The 25,000-nt window shown below is 35.9% G+C and overlaps 1 protein-coding gene across 1 annotated transcript in view; it reads left to right on the top strand.

The window, feature by feature from the left end:
- LOC144978220 (uncharacterized) overlaps window positions 1–25,000 on the top strand; it is a 45,214-nt gene that overhangs the window by 460 nt on the left and 19,754 nt on the right. Inside the window, exons 2-18 of the mRNA XM_078924012.1 lie at window positions 3,111–3,211; window positions 3,930–4,209; window positions 5,063–5,220; window positions 5,748–5,852; window positions 6,254–6,364; window positions 8,615–8,809; window positions 10,135–10,232; window positions 10,885–10,960; window positions 11,981–12,055; window positions 12,480–12,571; window positions 13,959–14,109; window positions 15,070–15,240; window positions 19,036–19,157; window positions 20,126–20,264; window positions 20,591–20,738; window positions 21,948–22,069; window positions 24,008–25,000. The exon at window positions 24,008–25,000 is cut by the window's right edge and continues 706 nt beyond it. Of these exons, the coding sequence (XP_078780138.1) occupies window positions 3,155–3,211; window positions 3,930–4,209; window positions 5,063–5,220; window positions 5,748–5,852; window positions 6,254–6,364; window positions 8,615–8,809; window positions 10,135–10,232; window positions 10,885–10,960; window positions 11,981–12,055; window positions 12,480–12,571; window positions 13,959–14,109; window positions 15,070–15,240; window positions 19,036–19,157; window positions 20,126–20,264; window positions 20,591–20,738; window positions 21,948–22,069; window positions 24,008–25,000 (3,093 nt within the window). The 5' untranslated portion in view covers window positions 3,111–3,154. The remainder of the gene's footprint in view (window positions 1–3,110; window positions 3,212–3,929; window positions 4,210–5,062; window positions 5,221–5,747; window positions 5,853–6,253; window positions 6,365–8,614; window positions 8,810–10,134; window positions 10,233–10,884; window positions 10,961–11,980; window positions 12,056–12,479; window positions 12,572–13,958; window positions 14,110–15,069; window positions 15,241–19,035; window positions 19,158–20,125; window positions 20,265–20,590; window positions 20,739–21,947; window positions 22,070–24,007) is intronic.

Below are 25,000 nucleotides of genomic sequence, written 5' to 3' on the forward strand. Positions count from 1 at the left end.
GGGGGGGGGGGGGGGGGAGGGGGGTCTACCAAATGTTGACATGTGTTGACATGGGGGAGGGGGGGGGGGGGTCAGACCCAAGATGATGTCATCAAAACATAGGCAAATTAGGTCTATTTTATTAAATGCAAGAGCTTCAAAAATGGCATTCCAAATAAATAAGCAAAAAGGTAAAAAATTAATTAAATGATGGAATCATCAAAACCGATCGAACTGCTCAATCCTCATGCATATGGAGTATAAAGTAAGACTTCCTGACCATGATTTTCCAATTGGTGAAAGACATAAACTAATACCATCAGTTTATGCTGGATGTTCCCTGAAAGAGGATGGAACCATTGGTTACAGTGGTCCGACGTATGTAGCAATCCGCAGTGGCAAGCACGACAGCAGTAGTGCTCTCTCCCATGCTGAAGATTTCGATGCAGTCTTGAATTTAGAAGAATTCGACGTCATCAGCAAAGTTAATGGACAAATCAAACCCCTAGTATTTGTTTCAGGGGATGGTGGTCCAGATGAGGCTCCAAAAAACGGACAGACACTCGCTGCTTGGGAGAGACATTTCAAGGCGCTGGATATTGATGCTGTATTTTTCTTTACACAGGCTCCAGGTTTCAGTGCTTATAATGAGGTGGAAAGAAGAATGGCACCGCTTTCAAAGGATACAGCATCTGTCATCTTACCATTTGATATTCACGGACGTCATCTTGATGGAAGCAACAAGACTGTTGATGTTGATCTGGAAAAAAGGAACTTTGAAGCTGCTGGAAAAATATTAGCCAATATTTGGTCCAAGTCGATAATAGATGGATACCCAGTAGTTGGAAAATTCATCCCTCCACCTGAAAATCCAAGACCCAAACTTCAATTTCAAGAAACAGATGATTGGAAGATAAAACACATTCGTCAATCCCAATATCTGCTGCAAATAGTGAAATGCAGTGACAACTCATGCTGCAAACCTTGGCGTACTAACTATTCATCTTTTTTTTCCAGAGCGTTTTCTGCCACCATCTGTACCACTTGCTTCATGTGATGATGGTTTGGAGATAGGCAATAATGGAAGATTTGGAAGCCTATTTCAAAGTTTGTTCCTTTCAAAACAGCTAAAGATAAATTGCTATGATGAGTATTGCCCATCTCTCAAGAAACAAGATGGGAAAGGGGTATCACTTCTCAAAAGGCGAACTTACCCTAAATGTTCATTGTATCACTCCTCGATCACAGCAATGAAAGACCATTCACGAAAATGCGGCATACAAGAAGAACAGCAAATGGGAGAAAGTGATGACCATGAAGATGAAATTGATGATACTATTTATAGTACATTGCCAGAGGTCCAAGGCAGAAACATTTTTGAATCAATTAATTTTATGTTTGGAAATTGAAACAGAAATTCATTCCACTAAAAGACTAATATGCTATAAAATAATTTGCCTCCTATACTATTTTAAATTACACTTTCTGATTTTTTTTTAATAGCACCTGCACCAAGTAGCCTAATTTAAATAATGTTTGTTAGATTTTATCTTTGCAAATTTAAATTTTATGTCCCCATTGTATCGTAAAACATAAATTATCAACAGTTTCTGAAATTAATAAAATGTCTGAATGTGTTTTATCAAACGTTGATAATCAATGTTTATGGTTTGAAAAATGAATAATAAATATTGTGAAATTAAAGTTATCTTTTAGTTTTTCTTAAATTAGATGACGTCATCATCTGTTGGGGGAGGGGGGGGGGGTCAGGTCAATGATGACAAGTGATGACTTGGGGGAGGGGGGGGGGGGTCTAAAAAGGGCAAATTTTTGATGACGTAATATGTGAACGCTCCCTACCCCCCCCCCCCCCCCCCTCTCCCCCCAACAAAAAAAATCCGCCAACCTAACTTTCATTGACAACTTCAACTGACAACTCTCTCTCTCTCTCTCTCTCTCTCTCTCTCTCTCTCTCTCTCTCTCTCTCTCTCTCTCTCTCTCTCTCTCTCTCTCTCTCTCTCCTCTCTCTCTCTCTCCCTCTCTCTCCCAGTCTGTCTTTTCTCTCTCTCTCTCTCTCTATCTCTACAAATTTCTCTAAGTTAACTAAAATCACAAACCTCTCTATTCTAGAACTAACTAAACTCTACTCTCTCCCTCCTCCTCCTCCTCTCTCTCTCTATCTCTCTCCCAGTCTGTCTTTTCTCTCTCTCTCTCTATCTCTACTAAATTTCTCTAAGTCTAAGTTAACTAAAATCACAAACCTCTCTATTCTAGAACTAACTAAACTCTACTCTCTCCCTCCTCCTCCTCCTCTCTCTTTCTCTCTCTCTCTCTCTCTCTCTCTCTCTCTCTCTCTCTCTCTCTCTCTCTCTCTCTCTCTCTCTTTCTCCGCTGTGATTATTGCCATACAGTCTGTCAATAACAATGGACGATTATTGCCAGATAGTGGTAGTGTCATGTCAATAACGATTAATGATAATGATTAAGATCATCAGACACTTTTGTGAAACCCCGCTCTTAAGTGAAGATTTTACTTTTAAACATTTATCCACATTATGTTGAACCCATGACATCAAGAAGTCCGAAAGAAGGGGCTTTCGGTAGACTTGAATTTGAAGCAACTTTTTGGGGGGTCGTGGATAGCTCATAGAGTCACAATCTTCCTGGCCAGGCGGAGTTGTTGTACCAGTGAGGTCGCGCGTTCGAGCACCCATCGCCGCTGCGACGTTTGTCTTCTGGCACTGTCCTACTCACTTCATTTCTTGTTATTATTATTATTTTATTATTATTATTATTATTATTATTATTATTATTATTATTATTATTATTATTATTATCCTCATTATGAAAACTTTTGTAATGCACTTAGTCTTAGAAATCAGTAAATAAGTTAATAAAACATCAATATCAGTTTAAAATTACCCAACAATAAATCAGTTAAATAGATAGTGGGTTACTAATTATATTATACACAATATGCATCGACATTCATGTGTGAATGTCATGGCTGAATGGGTAAGTCGTTTGTCTTAGAAGGCTTGCCGAAATCGATGCTGTGTGTTTGAATCCTGGCTCTTATTCTTATTGTTGTATGATAATCATATATTGATCAGTTTTTAATTTTGTTCTAGTTATAGGTTGATATTTTAAAGACTTTCTGTGATGTTGTGCTAAGATGACTTCATTGCCCCTGGATAGCCCATCAAAGCAGTCTCCCAAAGCCAATGTTAAGGTAATTCCAAGTATATGTCTCCCTATGAATTAAGATAGTCAAGGTTAAAAAAAAACAACATATATTCTGTTGAATATGTTGATCAATACAGGGATGCCATCTTTCTGTAAATCTTGAAATATTAACAAAAAATAATCCGTCATTAGAGCTTTTCAGACTCTGATATTACCAAATATATTTACTTTTATTATCTTATAATTTGGTTTGATTGAAATGTGAAGTTGAATTTAAAATACAACTTTTGATGTTTTTTCCGTACTTATCAGGATAATGTTTTCCCTGAGAAAACTCTCAATATCAAATGAGTTAGTTTAGCACTATCCATTGATAATACCATTACCAAGGTTAGTTTCAATTTGTGGAGACACTTAGGTGGCAATCTCCTGGTAAACTATGTTCTTGAAATTTAAATTGTTGAAATATTGAGATACAGCTCATTTTTGTTGAAGGTGTCATATGTGTTTGATTAAATACAAGATGAATATTTAAGGAATTATTTTCGAGACTGGAGGGACACCCTTTTATCCTTTTATCAACGATCTTTCATTTTAATTACTAAAATCCCTGAAAAATGTAATTTTTATCTGGTTTAGATTTCTTTCCGAAAAAAAAAAATGCCATGAAAATAACCAAAACATTGAAGATTTTGTGCACATAAACTTATTTTTCTTTCTTTCTTTTTTTTTTTTTTTTTTGTTTGTTTGTTATCCAAATATAGGTTGTTATCAGAATCCGTCCTTTAATCAGTGCTGAACTCAGTAACAAATATGAAAAGGTTACAGAGGCAATCAGTGATCATATGTTGGTCTTTGACCCCAAAGTCCAACAAATTGAAGGATTTTTGCACACACAGCGACGTAGCATAACAGGTCGTCGTTTTAAAGACTTGAAATATGCATTTGACCATGTGTTGAGGAGCTCCGCAAAAAATAGAGATGTTTTTGAGAAGTCGACACAGAGTATTGTGAAAACTGTTTTGAATGGCTACAACTGTAGTGGTAAGTATATGAGTCAGTGGCAGGATTCCAAAACATTTAGCGGAGCAGACATTAATATTAATCATAATTGAAAAGAAGTGAGTAGAGAAGTATCAGAAAACAATAGATCATCTACTAAAATCTTGATGATGATAAAATCTTTATTTTTGCCTTCTGGCATTCTCTACTCACTTCATCTTACGTTTTTAACATAAGGTCTTGCTCCACTCACTGATCTGAATTTATATTCACTTAATAATATCTTGGAGCTTACTCATGTTAAATCATCTCTATTTTATATGTTCTTGTTGAGGAGAGAGTTTAAAGCTCAATTTCTGTCTCAATTATCTTTCACAGTGTTGGTTATCGACCTCGCTTTGGCCCATAGAATTGTTAGTGAGGAGAAGATCTTGATAGATATAACACTTGAAATTTCTTTTTTGGAAGGACGGATGCATTAATTGAAGAATGTTCTACTAACAGTCAGGCAGTTTATATCAGTTTGGTCCTGAGTTCGACTCCCAGCTCTGAAAAAAAAATGGTCCTCTATTGTCTTCTCTACTCGCTTCATTAAACTCCAAAAGTGTGACATAGATATCTGCAAAAAAAAACCAACCCATATCCTCATTTTTCTTTACATCTGGTTCAGTATCTTTGCCATGCTTTAATTAAATGTGATTGGTTAAAACCATTACATAACCATATAACCATTTGTCTCATGCTTTATGAAGTTGAAATGTATACAAGACCTTGTTTATTTTTGCCTTATAAACAAATACCCTGGTAGTGTCTATATACATGTCTCATGTTTTTGTTCTTTTTTTTTGTTACTCTTCAATTTTAACTCATAGTCAGAATCCCTTTCATTTTTCAGTGTTTGCATATGGAGCGACTGGTTCGGGTAAGACCCACACCATGTTGGGTAATGAGAATGAGCCTGGTGTCATTTATCACACAATGTTGGACCTGTACAAACAGATTGACGAACTTAAGGATGAGAAGATATTCAATGTGGCTGTCTCTTATTTGGAGGTGAGACAATTGAATGATTTTGGAAAGCATTGAATGAGGGTTCTTGGCAAAATCATAAACAATAATGTTGTTGAACCCAAAATACTAGTCCTGAATTTTATGAATCAATGACTTGGCTGAGCAAGTTTGACATTATTAAATTATTGTGATTTGTTGTTCACATTGAGGTGGGGCTTTGTCATCAACCTCTGAAAGGTTGAACTGTTTCACTAAAGTTTATCAGAAGTTGATTTATTGTATTAGTGAAGACTGTACTCCATTTCTGTACTGATTGAAATCCTTTTTTGAAATATTTTTTGACACCAGTCGACTTGTAGATCAAGTTGTCCATAGGCGTTATAACCATAAGGTGGGGATTGAATGGAAAACAATACACTGAGGTGTTTGAATAATGCTTAGATTCTGATGGTCAACCGTGACAAAAGAGAAAAAGGTTGTGTTATTTATAGTTGTAATAATTAAGGATATTTAAGTGGTTTGTGGTTTTTCGAAATCATCTTTATTAATTTGCTTTTTGCCCTTCACAGATTTATAATGAAACAGTACGAGATTTACTAAATCCAAAGAAGAATTTGCCAATCCGTGAGGACAAAATGGCTGGAGTTATGATTGCTGGCTTATCCCTACATAAAGTAAGTACATTGTGTGTAGCTAGACGTATACAATACAAGGAATCAGCAAATTTGATTTAACAAAGTTATGATTAAATCAGGGTGATGGATCACCAGAATATTTTAAAACTTTGTTAATTTTTAAAATCTTTTTCGTTTTGATTAATAATTTATTTAACAGAATAGCTGTAATAATGGCATGCTTTTCAATTTCCTATTTTTGAAATTTTGTCATCTTGCAAAAGTAATAATCTGTATCAATCTTAATTTGATGTTGTATCTTGATCTTAGAATAATGATTTAGATTTAATTGTTTGTTGCAGAGTTGGTTCGAATCATGTTCATTAATTTATATATCACATTAAAACCAAATTGAGAGAATATATATTAGGCAAATATCTTTTTTTAAATAATATTTTTAGCCTGATTGTGCAGAAGATCTACTCCACATGCTTCACCATGGCAACAAGAACCGCAGCCAGCATCCCACAGATGCTAATGCAGAGTCTTCACGGTCTCATGCTGTCTTTCAGGTATTAATAAACAATACTTTTTTTTTCTCCCAATATTATGTTGTGATAAACTCTTGGAGTTAGATGGACTAATGTGAGATGATCGTCAACACGTTACAAACAGAAGGTCCTGATACTATCAGTGATAGCTAAGTGATAGAGTACTCACCTCATAAGTAAAAGAACGAATATCGATCACAGGTGAATGTGCAGTCAGGATTTATTCTGTCTCCCCCCTCAGTGATTGGGTAACTTGGTCTGGTGAAAAGTACTTTGTGATGAATTAGTGTCATACCCAATGGTCCAATGGGCAATCAATACTGTCCATTTGCTGCAACAGAAGTTGAGATGCAGTGTTCCCGTGGCCTCCTTGAAAACTCCTTGATTTTGATATTACTGAGAAAATCTCCTTGAAAACTCCCTGATTTCATTCAAGGAAAAAACTTCTTGAATTTTGCGAATCACCACTACTACAACATCATCATCTGTACCACCACTACTACAACCACAACACCATCATTCACCACTACCAACATGAATATAATATAACAACCGCTACCAGATCATTATCGATACCACCACTGCTACAGCGACCACCACCACCATCATAGTTTAACCACTACCACAACTACAACTACAACCACCACCAATTCATCTTCATTTTCATTACCACCACTACATCATCATTATCACTTCAACCACTTTTAACACAACCACCACAGCAACCACATAATCATTGTCACTCCCACCACCACTACCGGCAAATCATTGTTACCACTACCACTACTACAACCACCACCACCATCACCTTATCATCATCATTATCACTACCACCATAATTGCCAACAGTTCATCGTCACCGTCATTACTACCACTACTACAATAACCACCACCACCACATCATCATCATAACAACCACCACTACTACAACCACTACCTCCACATCATTTTCATTACCTTCCTTACAATAATCACCACCAGCACGTCATAATGATCACTACCACCACAACTACAACCACAGCCACCACCAATTCATCATCGTAACTACCACCACTACTACTACCACGTCATCACCATTACTAACACCACTACTGCAACCATCACATCACCTCTCTACCGCTACTACTACAACAACCACCACTTCACCATCCCTACCACTACTACATCAACCACCACCACATCACCATCTCTACCACCACGACTACTACAACAACCACCTCCACATTACCATCCCTACTACCATTACTACAACAACCACCACATCATCCCTACTACCACTACTACATCCACCAAATCATCATTGTAGATCTTGAAAAAAAAAATAGCTGACCAAATGTCATCAAATGCAGGGTATTTGCATACCATGAAATTTATTTTTCAATCAAATGCATCGATATCGTCGGCTAAGTTGTAGGAAAGGGAACTTGAGGCCTTTACACTGCTGTTGATGCAGCAGTTAAGGAGTTGAGTTGTCCAAACTTAAACTTAAAAGTTGAAGGGATAAAATTGTGGTTTTAATCCTTGAATTTTTGGAAGCAGAAGTTAAGGAGTTGAGTTGTCCACACTTGTGGGGAAACAAAGTGTTGAAGAGATAATCCATTGTTTTAATCCTTGAATTAAAAATAAAATCATCTTGAAAACTCTGTGAATTTCAAAATGGAATTGCTTTAGGAACCATGGAGATAGAATCTGGCTTTAAATGCCCTATGGCTATGAAGAACTAACTTAAAATAAAAATTAAAAAAAGAGGATAGGATTTCATTTTTGGTGTGGTGATATTGGTTGCTCTCATTATGTATCAAAGCTAACACTTATGTATATCGTATTCACAACATAATCATTGTGTCCCTCTTTTACAATTGATGCAAAAGAAAAGGTGATAACCAAAATGATCTTTACATTTCATTTCCATTGTTGGAACCTATTCACTTTCCCATTGTTGAGAATGATAAATGTGCCTGTGAGAATGATTTTTAAGCTGTCAGTGATTCAACTGCTTATGGGTAAGCAAGCACTTATTTACACCTTAGTCAAGTGTTACATGCACTCTTCAGTATCTTCAGTAAAGTAATCTGTGGGATGTTAAACTGATCAGTGCATCATAAGACTTTTGTCTTCTTTTGACGGTAGGTTGTATAAGGATATTATTGATAATATAATGTCCTAATATAAAATCTATTTTTTTAAATCTGTTAAATTAATTTTAAATGAACATGATAAAGGAATGAGTTAAGTGTTACAGTATTATTATTATCTTTCTATTCAACACAGGTGTTTGTCAAACAGCGTTCGAGGACTTCAAGCTCCAACTCCCAAGTCCAAATGGCTAAAATGTGTTTAGTGGATTTGGCCGGTTCAGAACGGGCCATTCACACACGTAATGTCGGGGCTCGTTTCAGAGAAGGGGCCAATATTAACAGATCTCTGTTGGCTTTAGGGAATGTCATCAATGCTTTAGCTGCAAAGGTAATCAGATGAGGACATTATGATATAGTTTATTTTATCTACTCAGGCATTGCTTTTGTTTGTTTGTATTTGGTTAGTTTAAATAGAATGATTAATAGCTGTTAGTATATGAGTTATTCATACCTGCCAACCCTTCCGCTTTTGGCGGAATCATTCCTTTTTTCACTCTTACTTTTTGTACTATTCCGCCATTGTCTCTAAAATTCCGATATACAAAAATGATGATAATGGTAAGAATAAAAGAAAGAGCAAAGTGGAAGGGGGGGGGGGGGGGGGTGAAATAGGTGAAATTCCTATTTTCAGGCGTCCTGATTGCACTTTTGGAGTTTGAAGGGTTGGCAGATCTAGTTGCTTTTAAGATATGTTTCAAATGTCCTAAGTACCACATTTAATTTCTGTAATTTTTTCTGCTTCCACTTTTGCGGTCGTAAATGTTTGGACTTCAGTATATTCTTAGAGTTCTTTGAATCAATGCAAGGGGGCTACTTTCAGTAGAGGTGCCTGTAATATCTAACTTATGATTTTCTCTCACTGCTGTGGCAATGTCAAAGCTTTGAAATTTGGAATGACAATTCATTAAAAATATTACATAAGTTAGTTATATCTCTACTATTAAGAATAGCTGTACACTAAAAATAAGTAATATAATATACGAAAATATGATATTTTATGTTATGATTTTGTTTGAATTTGACCGATGGACCGGAACATTTTCCTCCTTTTTGACAAATTGCCATTATCATCACTGAATGGTGACCATTTTATCGCAAAATGCTGCCTCTCATAAACATAGGGCTTTGTAAACATGGCAACAAACAAAAATCCCTTAAAACATCACTGGTAAATTATATTATGTTAATATTAATATGACACCGAAAAAAAAGATGGAATTAAATAATTTTTTCAAAGCATTCATAGTGAACGATTGTTTGATGTTAGAGGGTCAGTTGTTCAATATTTTGCTGCAAAATATGCTGATTTTACTAGTATTACTCTCTCATTATTTCAATTTTAAAATGTTGGAAGGTTTAATATATCAGTTTTTATATGAAATACTGTTTTCTTTGTCTTAAAGTGTTTGATAACCAAAGAGTGAAATTTTTTTTCTTGATGGAACAACTTTTGTTTTTCCAGGTACCCATTCGAAATTCTTTGTGCATAAAATATAGTTTTACTTTCTTTAGCCCCTTAGTTGCATCCCGAGGTAAGAATAATGTAAAGTTAACAAAGGGGTTAATAAAGAGTTCATTAAAAACAAACAAACAAACAAACAGATCTTTAGGAGTTTGTCTGTGATGTGATGATTATTCGATCTTTTACTTCAGTCCAAAGGACACATCCCTTACAGGGACAGCAAGCTGACTCGATTACTCAAAGACTCACTGGGGGGAAATTGTCAGACTGTCATGATTGCTACCATCAGGTACAGTTGCAAGCTTTCATTTTTGTAGCATTTGCTTGTTTGATTAAACATCTTCTATTCCTTGCCTTTTGGTATTTATTTATTAAATTCTGATTGGACATGTTTTACTTTTATCAATTGTCAACAATTCATCAACAAGTGTAAAGCAACATTTGTAAAGCAACTGTAAATTATTGCAACCAAGTGGATTTCATCAGATCTTTGTAAATCAATTGTCAACAGTCAACATATCATTTCCATGTGGAAACTTGCCGGTCTATCATGAAAGAGTCCAACAGATGATGGATTGGACCAGTTGATTCTAATGGCAATCAGACCTCTTTACTCAAAACAACACCTTAACAATACAATCCCCTCATATCTCATTTGACTTAATTAAGTGTCTCACTCTTCATGGTTTGTTGACAAAGGGAAAACCTGAAATGTCCCTGTCGTCTGTCTTTGTGAATTAAATTGAAGTTTCTGGTCTATCTTTCTGGTTCAGTAGGTTAGCACTGGAACTGGAGAAAAATGGCTATTAAGATTTGTTAATATCAGGGTTTTTTATTTATCTACTTAGTTGCATATTGTCAAAATCAAAATTGCTTTTGCTTAATAATATAACAAAGTTGTTTTTTGTTTTTTTCTTCTTTTTTTTTTTTACCAACACCAGCCCTTCTAGCCGTTCTTATGAAGACACCTATAACACTTTGAGATATGCAGACAGAGCCAAGCACATCAAGGCTGACGTAAGGGATATTATATCCTTCCTGTTTCTCTCTCTGTCTCTCTCTCTCTCTCTCTCTCTCTCTCTCTCTCTCTCTCTCTCTCTCTCTCTCTCTCTCTCTCTCTCTCTCTCTCTCTCTCTCTCTCTCTCCTTCTTTCATGTTTACCTTAATTTCTAGCCTAGTCAATAACTTGGTATTAGTATTGCATTGAATTTAACCCTTGATATTTCACTAGGAATAATTACTAATCAAATAATGATACTTAAGATTTACAATAAAATATTTTAAAATTGAAGGAAAGCCAATGCTCCCCAGTTATATCGCAATATTTTGACTTGCTTCACCTCTCCCCTCACACACACACACACTTTCCCTTCTCAACATATAAAGTACAGTTGAACTTGCATACCTGCCGAATCTTGCGAATGTTTCGTAATTTTAGACAAATTTCATGGCCAATTATGAAAATACAAAATTTAATAGAAAATCAAGAATTTTTAATTCTGAGTAATACTTAAATAATAATGATGATGATAATCATAATAATAAGAATAAGAATAATAATGATGAGAAGAACTACTACTGCTATAATGATGATAATAATAATAATGATGATGATGATGATAATAATAATAATATTAATAATAACTACAATAATAATAATGAAAATTATGATGATGATAATAATAATAACAATAATAAAACATTTCCACCGTGCTTAATAAGCATGACGATGTAATGTCCGAGTGATCATCAATGTCAAATTGTGGTTGTTCATACACAGTTTAAAAAATTACTAAATTTGAAGCTTTCAATTTGGAGGCCTGAACTTGTGCACAGCGATATGATCTGGTTGTGCACACATGGGTGTTTTCTTTTTGCTCTCTGAAAAGTTGGCTGTTATGGTTATTTTAAACTTTGAATGTTTTTTTTTTGTTTTTTTTTTAAAGATGAAATCTCAAAGGATTTTGTAATTGTTTTCAAGAGAAAAAGCAAAAGTCGGTTTACAGATCTTTTTTTTTTTCTGCCATCTCATTTCAGCTAACAAGGAATGTTGTAAATGTAGACCAGCATATTGTCAACTACAAAATCTATGTGGCTGATTTAGAGAGAGAGGTAAGGAAGATGTAATTAGATATATTTGGTTGGAATTTTGTGTGTGTGTGTGTGTGTTTCAACCTTTGTTTTTGTTTTTGTTTTTAAGGGTTTTACGGCGCTTGCAACACATGAGGGTTTCAACCTTTCACCCCATGGCATAAGTAATTGGAAGTACATCATGGAATATGGATATGACATAGTAATTTTCTGATCAAATGACTTACTCGTCTAATTTTTACTTCGAATTTTGCAAATCACAGCTTGAAATAATAGAATTAGATGAAAATAATATTAAATTGGAGTGTTTTTTTTTTTAATGTTATTTTTAAAATTTTGTGGTTTTTTTTTGGGGGGGGGGGGGGGGGGGGGGGGGGTCTTCTAGAAGAAATTCATTCCTTCCAATGATTCTCATTTTGTTTTTTGGTCTACTTGTTTTTGACAGAATAGGGATTTGCGGGAGAAAACTCGTCTGCTAAAAGAGTCCAATGCTCTCTGTCTTCCTCCAAGCTTGTCCAACTTCACTGTTATCAAGCAGTAAGTATTGTTAGAGTTTCATTTATTTTTTTTTAAAGGGGAGAGCAAAATACAAGAAAATGTATTCCAGCATCACAATTCTCCAACTGACTGTAGTGATATAGGAGATTCTAAACTTTATTTTATAATTTTCATTTTCTGAAATTTATTCCATTGCTTATTGTAATCTCCATTAACTTAACTTACACCATATCCTACTGCTATTTGTAAAAAAGAGCTTTTCTGTAGCGCAATAGCCACTAAACGTGCTCAAAACGCTTTACAATGTGTCCCTGGTCAACAGCAACATTTAACTTGTTTAACGGGACATGAAGCCTTTTAGGCCATATTACAAATTTTTTTCAGACAGACAACGCTGTTAACGGACAGGTACTCATTTTACACCTGAGTAGGGTGAGAGAATGTGAATGTCCTTCCCCAAGGACTCAACTATGCGCCGAGCGAGGCTCGAAACCAGGACCTTCCGATCCGAAAGAGAGTGTCATACCACTAGACCACATAGCCGCACTTTTAACAATAGCAGCAGGTTTTTATGATCAGTCAGCAAATGTTAGTCCTCATTCCTTTGTGCTTGCTTTCCAATCTTGCATAGCACATTATTCACTAAAAGTACTCACGCTTTACGGCGAGTCCCAAGCCAACAGCAAAGTTTCCATGTAGGATGAGACATGACGCCTGCCATAGCTGCCAATGCTGTCACTGGCCAGGTCCTAATTTTACACCTGAGTACTGAGAGAATGTGAATAGAGAGAGCCTTTCTCTAGGAACTCAACTTTGCGCTGTCCATAGCGGGGATCAAACCAAGGACCTACAGGTCCAAAGGCGAGTGTCATATCATGAGACCACAAAGCCTCATGTTTGTGATTGAGCCTTTACCACTAAGGAATGCACATCTGATTTTGTTTCTCTTATGACTGATTCATTTGGACAGCTAAATCCTATGGCTGAAACTGAAAGTAACTTTCTTTCGATTTCAAATATATTTTTCAGTTCAATTAAGTGAAAAATATCAGTACTACTTTAGAGTATTTAAATTAGACACACACAACAGGTACCTTTATCCTGTTGCAAGTTGTTAAATGAAATCCAAATTTCAAGCTTCACTTCAGATCTTGTTCACTTTTCACACCTTGATCATTTAATTTGACAACAGTACACCCGACCACCTAGGTAGAATGACAATCAGTATCAATTCTATGTTTGTTGCCTCACTCTACCCTGGTTGCAAAGGGTACCTGTATGAAATGGGGAATGATGATACATCATTGTGATAACCTGTCAATGAAAGTCTATTTCAGGCTGTAAACTTCATAACAGTTTTGGGTTCTTATAACGAAGCTTAAAAGGTTTAAAGAGTAATTTATCTACATCGTTTGTTTCAATGCAGGGTCCAGGATAGGATGTTGGATCTTTTCAAAGCTCGAAAGGAGATCATGAAGACTCAGATCACATCTGAAGTAGTCAAGAGAGAACTCAAGTGGAAGCTATCCCGAAAGGAGAGGTCCATTACAAGGGTGGAAAAATTAACAGGGCTTAAGGTAAAATATATTTTTGTAAATGGAGTGATAATTTTAGAGAGTCAACAAAGAGTGAAAGGCAAGAATCAAGCATTGAAAATGAAATAAATTTAGTAAAATTGAGCTTTTAAAAAAATTGACCAACAGCAACATGTAGAACGAGACATAACGCCTGTTAGGCGTTATTACAATTTTTTCCGACAGGGACAACGCTGTTAACAGCCAGGTACTCACTTTACACTTGAATACGGTGAGAGAATGTGAGTAAAGAGCCTTTTCCAAGGACTCAACTATGCGCTGAGCGAGCTCGAACCCAGGACCTTCCGATCCGAATGCGAGTGTCATACCACAAGACCACATAGCCGCAAAGGAGAAACATAATATTGGTAGTGATAGTGATTTAGTGACAAAAATTTAATTTAAAAGGGAAAACAAATGCTTGATAAGAAATATCTAAATTTACCCCCCCCCCCCCTTTTTTTTTTTTAAAAAGATGTATGTAATTGTTTCACAAAACTCTACGGTTGTGGACATACTTTCTGGTTGTGCTGTCCTTCGTGATCACTTTGGGCCTGACAGCTCTCTAGTCATATTTTACCATACCTTGACTTACTTAACTTATGGCTCCTGGTGAAGTATAGGGCCTCAACAGCACTCTTCCATCTTCTGTCCTTGGCACTCAACTATGCGCTGAGTGAGGTACGAACCCAGGGCCTTCCGATCTGAAAGCGAGTGTCATACCACAAAACCATACAGCTGCCATATTATAAAGGGAGTAATATTTTCAGATGATTAATTATAAGACAAACATGACCTAATGTTCATAAATATGACAGCAAGCTGGTTCTGGCAAAGACTCATGTTTGAGATTTTGTTGGAAATGGCCTTCCAAGTAGAGATTTTATCCAGGTTCATCAAACTCTGCTCTTTCTGGTTCCTACAAGGCTTCCTTTTTTTCCTTCCCCATTTCAATTATATTAGGATGTCATCAACAAACACAGGAGGATGGTGGAAAGAATGCATTGTCGTTACCTGAAGGAGGAAGTCAATCTGCAGAAGTCGACACAACAGCTAAAGCAGCATGACCAGTCCATCTACAATCTCAATACAGAACTTGCCAATATGGCCAATACTGACAAAGGCTTCAGGGAGGTAATGATTAACTTAAAACTAGCAAATTGTCTGCTTCATTGGTGGGAAGTTTCTAGCTTGACTTTTATGATTGATTACTGCTAACTTCATACAATATATACGAATGTCTCATCTCATCGAGTTACAAAAAAAAGAAAAAGACATAGAGTGTTTTATTTTGCATTGATTTCTGAGTAGATTACTGGTTTTTCATGCTTCTCAATTGTAGTCTAAATGTCTTTTATTAAAGTTTATTTCAAATATAATATGGAGATAAGATTGATAAATGCAAAAAGTCAACAGTTTGTAACAAAAAGGGGAAAAACTGATAAAAGTGGAATAGTTAAAGTCATTAAATGTCATTTCCACCTAGATGAGAACCTGAGTAACCAGACAGATGATTGTCATGGGAATTGCAGGATTTTCCTATACTCTACTAGCTTGATTCTTCTTCTAGATTCCATGCCTGGTCCAGGCTTCGGATACTGCATGAATTATCTCTCTCCATTCCTCCCTGTCTCTTGCCTTTTCAAACAGCTCTTGGATTGTTAGGCTGGTGAAGCCCTTCAGTTGGTCTATGAGTGTTTTTCTTTGTCTCGACCGGGCGCGTTTACCAGGTATTTTTCCACAACTTGCCAGGTATTCATTCTTATCTTTCCTTACTATGTGTCCGAAAAAGGATAGTTGTCGATCCACTATTAAGGGCATTAGTTTCCTTTGTTGGTATGTTTGTTTTAGCACTTCTTCGTTCGTTTTGTGTGCAGTATACGATATTCTCTGCATCCTTCTCAAGCACCACATTTCAAAAGCTTCAATGTTCTTTTGTGTTTCTGCATTTGTAGTCCAGCTTTCGCATCCGTATAACAAGATTGGCCACACGTAGCACTTCAAGACTCGGAATCTAATCCCGAACGACATCTGTTTGTTTTTCAAAATGTTTCCCAGGTCCATGAAGGCCTGTTTGGCTTGAGCTATTCTTGCTCGTATGTCTCGGTTACATCTTCCATTGTGTGTCACTATTGAACCTAGGTATTTAAAACTTTCTACGTTGGTAAGTTGCTCGCCGTGAATCGTTATATTGCAGGTGTTGTTGTTTTCGGGGTTTTTTCTGTATTACCATGCATTCCGTTTTGGTGATATTCACTTCCATTCCCTTGGCTTCACTATCTACTACCACTTTGTCAACAATCTTTTGAAGTTGGATTTCTGATGTTGCAATGAGTACCGTATCGTCTGCGTATCTTATATTATTTATGTTGTGACCTCCCACTTTTATTCCCTCCATATTATTTATGCCCCTCATGATTGTTTCTTGGTATAGATTAAACAGATCTGGTGAGGCAACACACCCTTGACGGACTCCTTTCTTAATAGGAATGGAATTTCCTGTAGAGTTTCCGATTTTGATAGATGCCTGCTGGGTGTAGTATAATGTTTGCATGAGTCTGAGGTCTTTCTCATCAGCGCCAATGGAGTGCAGTTGTTTTAGTATTTCTTCGTGGCGTACTCTATCAAAAGCTTTTTTGTAGTCGACAAAACAGAGGTATAGTGGGGTCTGAACCTGTATAGCTCTTTCACTTAAAACACGGAGGAGGTATATTTCGTTCCTTGTCCCCCTGTCAGGTTGGAATCCATATTGTTCTTCTGCGATTTCGGGGTTAATCTTATTCCTTAGCCTGTTGATAATTATACGCAACAGTATTTTGTTGATGTGGCTTATTAAACTTATAGTTCTAAAATTTTCGCATCTGACTGCACCTGCTTTCTTTGGTATTGCTATGAAAATAGAGTTACAGAGATCTTCTGGAATTTTCCCAGTATTGTATATATTGTTGAATAATATGTGAAGTTCATCAATTGCTAGATCTCCTAGGCTTTTTAATACCTCTACAGATATTTCATCAGGGCCTGTTGCTTTACCATCCCTCATTCGTTCCATGGCATGTTCAATTTCACTTTTGGTGATGTTTGGTCCGCTTAATGGTTCTTTGAATTTCAGTGGTGGTTCATTTCTATTTGGATCATTGTACAGTTCGCCTATGTATTCTACCCATCGGCTTTCTATATGTTGTTCTTCAAATAGCAGTTCCCCTTGTTTGTTTTGGATACAACTTCCTGCTGTTTTGCTTTTCCTTTTCCCTGATAGTTCTTTTATTCTTTGGTGAGCTTGTTGGGTTTGTATTCTCTTTCGATTTCGCAGCATTTCCAGTCTAGATAGTTCTCGTGTGCCTCGATGCATTTGGATTTAATGTGGTTGTTCAATGTTTGGTATTCTGCAGACCCTCTGTTGCATTTTCGTCTTTCTTCAAATAGGTTTAGAATTTCATTTGTCATCCATTCCTTTTTGCTGTTTATTTGAGCTATTGGTAAATGCTTTTCTGCAGTTGCTTTGACACACTTTTGGAATATATCAAATTGTTTTTCACATTTTTCGTTATCAGGTTCACTTTGGCTTTGTATCATGAGTGCATTTTCAAATTCTTCTCTCACTTTTGTTTGTATGCCATTGTCTTTGCATAACCTGTAATCCCTCTTTATTCTACCAGCTGTTCTCTGAATAGCTTTAAACTTTATCCTTACTGTACAAACAACTGGGACATGGTCACTGTCTACATCGGCGCCTGGGTAGGTTTTGCAATTTAATATGCCATTTCTGAATCTTGATGATACTGCTATAAAGTCTATCTGGTTCCTTGCTCTGTCCCTGGTGATTGCCATGTCCAGGTTCTTCTTGGGTGTTGTTGAAACCAGGTGTTTGAAATCATTAATTTATTTGTTCTACACCAATCTGCCCAGATGTTTCCTCGTTCATTTCTGTCTCCGAGTCCATGTGGTCCGATTATGTCACCATCTCTGCCTCTGCCAATCTTAGCATTTAGGTCCCCCATTACCATAAGGACTTCTTGTGATTTACACATTCGTTTTGCTTTGTCTAGTGAATGGTAAAACTCTGTCATATCTGCATCTGTCGCCTCTTCTGTTGGTGCATAAACTTGAATAATATTGGTGTCAACTACAGGTCCTCTTAGCTTAACCAGCAAAACTCTGTCTGAGATTGCTACGTGCCCTTTGTAAAATTTGGTTGATTTTTGGTCTAAGATCATCCCTACTCCTTTTTGGAAAGAGGTTCCACCACTCCATATGATCTTATATGTCATGTTGTTTTCTTGTTTTGACATGGTTCCCTGCTCTTTCCATCTCATCTCTGCCAGGCCAAGAATATTTATTTGGAGCCGTTTCATTTCTTTCAGAATGTTGTTTAGTTTTCCTTTTTGGGCACAGGTCCTGACATTCCATGTCCCAATTTTGGTTTTGTCACATTTGTTAAATTTATTTCGCCTAGTAACTGGCTGACGGTTCGGTGTGACCTGACGAACATCACGCTCCCAACCGAGCGAGGCAGCAGTCTTCCGTGAAAACATGCTCCCCTTTACGCTGTCACCGTTTAACTTTTTGGACTTATTCATGCAGTTAACTCGGCAAAGTTACAAGAATGGTTGATAAGACTCCATAAATTCAACGAATGTTAAATTTGAAATTTTGGATCGTTGCGCATGTTGAAAATATGATTTTTTGGGAAGAAATATGAGAAAATGAACATAAATATTGGGGAAAATATGATAATCTTTTCAAATGGTTGAGGGTGGTTGGCAAGTCTGTATTTGGCATATTTTTAGACTAGTAAGCTTTTTTTATTTTGTTTGTTGTTTATGCCATGTCTGCTTGTTTATGTTTTTCAAGACAAAAACATCATTTCTTTAATATTGTACTTCAATACTGCCCTGATTTTTAATGTTATTCCTCTATCTCTCCAAGCTCTTGGCAATGTCCATGAGATTTTATGTGACAGACTCATACCTCTGTGACCTTGACATGCACCTGTGTTTTGTAAAGAAGATGGCTAGGGCTCAGGAGAGACAGTCTATGGTTAATGAAAGGTGAGTTTTATGGAATTAGATTATGTCTGATTTTACAAGATGTTCATCAAAGTTAGAAAGTTATATTTTTAATTGGAGGTTGGATTGATCAGATTTTAGTGGAGGAAATAAAGCTGGGGTAGAATCTTTTAAAGAAAAGGAAAATCATTTACAAGTAAAGTGTGGGACTAGCTGTGTATGAGGTTAGTAGGAACTTTGATGTTTGCACTCGTAATACTGGCTCAGCTTAGGCTCTGAGTTGGATTCTTTATGTCGTCCGATTTTTAGTGGCATAGATAGAGATTTATAGATACTTCTATTTGTATGACACTCTGCTCATATCCTGTAGGTCCATGGTTAGAATCCTGCAGTGGGCTCAGCTTAGATGAAATCTTGATAAATTCTCTTTATTCACATTTTCTCACCATTCTGAAGTGTAAAATAAGTAGCTGGACAACAAACAGTGGTGTCTCTATTGAAATGAAATTGTAATAAGCACCTTGTTGGTGTCATGTCTCGTCCTACATGCTATTTCCTGCCGTTTGGCTTAGTGCCTCTTGTAAAGTGATTGTAGGACTGTACTTTTGTATCATATAGTGTTAGGGTTTTTGAGGTCATGGTGAGATTTTTAAACTTGTTGTTCAAATGCTTTTGGAGTTTACTTCTGTTCCATTTTTTGTCATAACATGAAATTAGATCCATCTGTTTTTACTTAAATGTTAGGAAGCAGATCATAAATTGTTTCCATATAATTGGTTCAGAGCATTAAAAAATTTTGACATTAATACTATATACCATAGAAAGACAAACAAGGTAACTAATTTATTAAAAATCTCCAACCTCAATTAGTCGATTTGGTTAGATTGATGTAATATTTTGAGTCGCATGCACATTAAAACTCCGTAATACAGTCTTTGGTTTTTAAAAAAAATCTTCATCCATTACCTTTTTTATTTTTTCTATCTTTTTTTTTTTTTTAACGTTTCCAGGATTATTCTGAATTTGATTCAGCTTGTCCAAAAACAGCAGGAGACCTTGAAAAATCATAATGTTATAAACCCAGAGGTGGAAAAGATGTACAATGACTGTTGTTATTTGGTGGAGGAGAGGGGAGTGGCTTGGGTGCAGGTAAGATACATTCACTCTTGATTTGATGCCTCTACTAGGATAACCTGCCAAACACAATGATAAAACCAGTCTTACATTTTATGCAATCATTTATACAAGTAACTCATTATGGCAGACACCTGTAGTGACGGACAAGTTTTAAAACTCGTTTTAAAATAGATTTTTGTCCTCTGTATGGCTCTACTTTTCATAGGATAAGCCTCTGGCCCAAACCACTGTCAATGTTGTCATACTTAAATATATAATACAACTGATCGATCACATTGTTTGATAGGAGTGGAACGATATTTATTCATTTTACTTTTGTTTTATTTTGATTTGTTCAGCAACGTTCCAACAAGTCAAAGTCAGATAATGCTGCCAGCACAACTGACAACGAGAATGGGCTTTCCAACTTGAAGGATGATGAGGATATGGAGGACCTCAGAATTAGTGATATCATTGACATACAGCTGCCCAAGATTGCACTAAATTGTGAGTCAAGTTTATAGATAGTTAACACATATAGATACATGCAAGACTGCTAAGTGTGGGACAGTCCTGCATTTTAAACTGCTGACCCACAGTCCCATGTTACTTCCTTGTGTCTCACAGTCATGGCTTCATCTCTTTGTATCCTACAGTCCTGTGTCAGTATCACCTCCCTCCCCCTCACCCTGTGTCTCGCTTTTTGTTTCTTGGGTTGTGAATGTGTTATATCTTCCCTCTTTGTATTTTTAGTCCAAAGATATCACTTGCTTTTCAAAATATATCTAAAGAAGTATATTAAATTATCTTTAATTTTTAAATATTTTTTTTACATATCATTTTTGGACACTTTGAGAGGTTATTCCTGCAATTCCTATATGGTGTCATTTTTAATTTTTTTATTTTAAATTAATTTTTTTTTAATTTTTAAATCTCATTTATCATCATCTTGTTATTGATGGAGGTAAAATCATTTGACTGCAAAGCAAAACACTTAAAGACTTATTTTACAGTACAGGGAAAGCAGTTGTATATACTTTAAAAGGTGTTCACGGGCATATTGATTTGCTCTATTAAAATTGCAGTTTAAATTTTATAATTCCACATGCTACATCGTTAGTTTTGTAACTAGCATCTACCCACTGTATCCCCTATTCAATCACCACACAATATGATCAGTTATATCACACTACTATACAATTATTTTTCATTCAAACCTTTGCTTACTTATTTGTACTCTGTTCAATGAAAATAAACACCATTTAAGAGAAAATGTTTCACATGCATTTTGGTGAAAAGAGGAATAAAATCAAAGGGCAAAAATGAATAATGACGATGATGATGATGATAATAATAATAATAATAATAATAATAATAATAATAATTTTAGAATCTAATGTCGAGAGAGGCACTTTGGCATCATTACAATCCAAAACCAACAAGATAAATTACCTATATTACTGTTCAGATCAGATATTTAGATTCTGTTTGTTCATCCTTACTTTTTTGATATAATGAGACCTTGGGAATGGCGAGACATTTTGTGTGCCAGTCACATTTTGTTATGATTGCATTTGACTATATCAAACTTGAGTCACTGGATCACAGGTTGCAAATATCCAAGTTAAGGTAAGTTGCGTAAGACACACAGAGATATTCATTTTTTATTTGAAAGATATTTACATTTTCTTTCTCTCTCTCTCTCTCTTTTTAAAGCTTTAAGAATAGGGAATTTTGGATGTCCTCCACAACATGCAAATCAACAAAGCAGTGCACTTAATCCCCTAAAGACTGAATCCCAAGATCAGGATTTGACTCTAAATCTAGGATTAGATAATGTAAGTATTTATATTAATATTAGTGATGAATTTTATGAGAAATTTGACTGACCTCAATAAACAAGATTATTCATGAATAAACAATGGAATGTCAAGTATTGCAACATATGAGTACCATGGATAGTAAGACGATAAGAAATAACTGTGATTAAATGACTAAGGTGACTAAGGAGATGGGTAAACTTTGAAGGTCAGAGTGTGTTGTGCTTTGAGGATAGACTCCTCATTACTTGCTACAATCTGTGTTGTATGTTTATCCTGCATACAAACACACAGATATTCACACATGGATGCCTGGGTGGGGATCCTGACCTCCCATAGCGGGCAGGGGGGTACATACTATGTCTTCTATCCCCTTATATCTGTTTTCCAACATGCTTTCTGTCTTTGTCTTGGAATGAGATTAATTGGTTTTGTCCTGGCCCTGGCCCGAGTCCTGGCTGGGAGGGAAACAGTCAAATAATGCATAGTTATTGTTTTGAGAGATGATATTTTTTTCCTTGTAAATCATCTCTCTGTTATGTATTATTATATTTATTTTTGATGTATGATGTAAGCATCTGAGTGTATTCCTCCTTGTTGGATTTTGTGCTTGTGTCCGGATGAGACTTATAGGTGATCTCAAGCTAAGTACATTGATGGTATGCTCTTGGAATCTACATCTGATCCCTATTTGTTCCCAATTCCCCTTTGTCTTACTCTCTCTTGGGTGCTTTAATTGTAATTCTAGAACTTTCGACTATTCCATTTTCTTCCTTTTTACTGGCGCTGATATAACCTAAATGTGTTGCAAGCGCTGTAAAACCCTTAAAAACAAAATAAACACATGGATGCGTGAATTCACTCCAATATTTGAAATTTCAACGAGATATATGATATACAAATTTATGTGGAAATTGACAAATCCGTGGCAGTGTCCGGCATGCCGATACTTCTAACTTCACAATTATGATTAAGATGTCGGTGACTCGTCTGCTTTATTTTGGCAGTTGAGTCACTAACATTATGAAATCATTTTTTGACATAGAGCATGGATTTATTCGGATGTCTATAGGTTTTTAAAATTTACTGGTCCATGACTCGACACCCATGTTTGGCACAATACACCTTTGACTTTGTCCAAATTTAATGTCATATTGTGTATATAAATAATAAAATAGAATTCCCAAGGGGAAATTTGTCTTTAGGGTCAATTCCAAGGGAAGACTGGAATAACCCAGGTATCAGCTGCAGTGCAGTGCCGTAAAGTGAGCTAGGGCAAGGTGACTTGCTCAAGGCCACACAACGAGGCGGGTAGTCGAACTTGGTACCTTTTGGGTATGAAGCAAAGACCGTACTGCTGAGCCACGCTGCCCCTAATTGCCTTAAACGCGGCTTGGGTTATCCTATTTGACAGTACAGTTGCATTGTCCAACAGAGAAAATAGATATTGTAAAGGGCTGACATTGCAGCAATGTATTTTGGATAAGTCAGTATGAATGTGCCTATCTGGTCTATTACATTTATTGTTGTTATATATAATCATCTCATCAAACAGAAATTATCAAAGTCGTTTCATCATTTGATTGAGGAACTAGGATAAAATGAGGTCTATCTCTCATTTTCATAAATTGAATCGTGCTGTCTATTGATTCTGGAATTATGTTATTTTTTGTGAAATTCTTATTATGTTTTCAAAAGTTCATCTTGAAAAATTTGTTTTATTGTCTCAAAATATAAAATTTATATTTTCCTTGTTTTTTTCTTTTTTAAAGAGTAATGTTAGATCCCTTTTATTCTAACCTGTTCTGTAATGATCAACATAAATTTTGTAAAATTAATAAACTGTCTGTAATTTGCTTTTATATTTCTAAATCTATAGTTTTATTTTTTTTTTAAATGCCTATATAAGGCTGGATTAAAATATATATTTTCTTTGTGTGTGTTTTTGTATCACAGTTTGATGCCAAACAGAAATTGGGAGCAACTGCAATTTGTCAACAAGAAAATGAACCGCAGCAGCATCTATCATCTCAAAATATTGGAGAACTAGAAACATTGCAGGTTTCAACACCGTCAGTATCATTGTCACAACAACCTGCCACCTCCTCTCAAGAAGCTCAACGTACGTTTAAGGTAGAGGGTAATGAAACAACAAATATTTTGCAAAATGACAAAGACAAAGACTCTATAAATTATCCAATAAATGGTAATTTGACAACGAGAGCAGACTTAAAAATTGCAGCACAAGGGATAAGAACACAACAAACACCTCAGAGAATATTATCACCAAACACTTCATTAACAAACACCGCTGCCGTTATTGCAGCTCCGACTAATGAAACCATTATGTCATCTAAAAATGAAGAGAGTAAAATGGTGGAAGTTTGTAGCTCTTTAAATAAAACCTCTACTTTGCCGGCTGCTACTTCAAGTGTCAACAATCGTCCAAATCAAAACTGTAAAACACAAGTCGCAGGCAATGTGAAAAAAATGGTTGAAAAATACAGTAATAAAGAATCAGGAGGAGGACCTAATGGTGTTTGTGGAGGTGCTGGAGGTTTAAATGTCTCAAATGCTAGGTCATCTGCCTTCAAGAGAAACAGTGGCGGGAATAACATTTGTACTTATAAGCGATCACTTTTCAGTAATAACAATAGTCAACATCCTCAATACACTTTTAATGCTGCAACAAATGCCCCTGTCATGGCTATAAACACAACAGGTGCACAAAAGCAGACTAAACAAATAGCAAATGCTGTTGTAGTCACAGAAAGTACTAATTGTTCTACTCCTGTCAGTTGTACATTAAAAAAACAGTTATCTTCTTCTGACCCAGACAATAAAGAAGATAATGAAAATGACAACACACCAACATCAGACAAACTCAACCAGACATTTGAGATTGAGAAACCTGCCATTCCAAACACTCCATGCATTGACAGTCCAGTG

Source organism: Berghia stephanieae, chromosome 8 (genome assembly GCF_034508935.2).
Source record: "Berghia stephanieae isolate SIO BIC M18660-M18661 chromosome 8, UCSD_Bste_1.3, whole genome shotgun sequence".
Taxonomy (NCBI): Eukaryota; Metazoa; Mollusca; class Gastropoda; order Nudibranchia; family Aeolidiidae; genus Berghia; species Berghia stephanieae.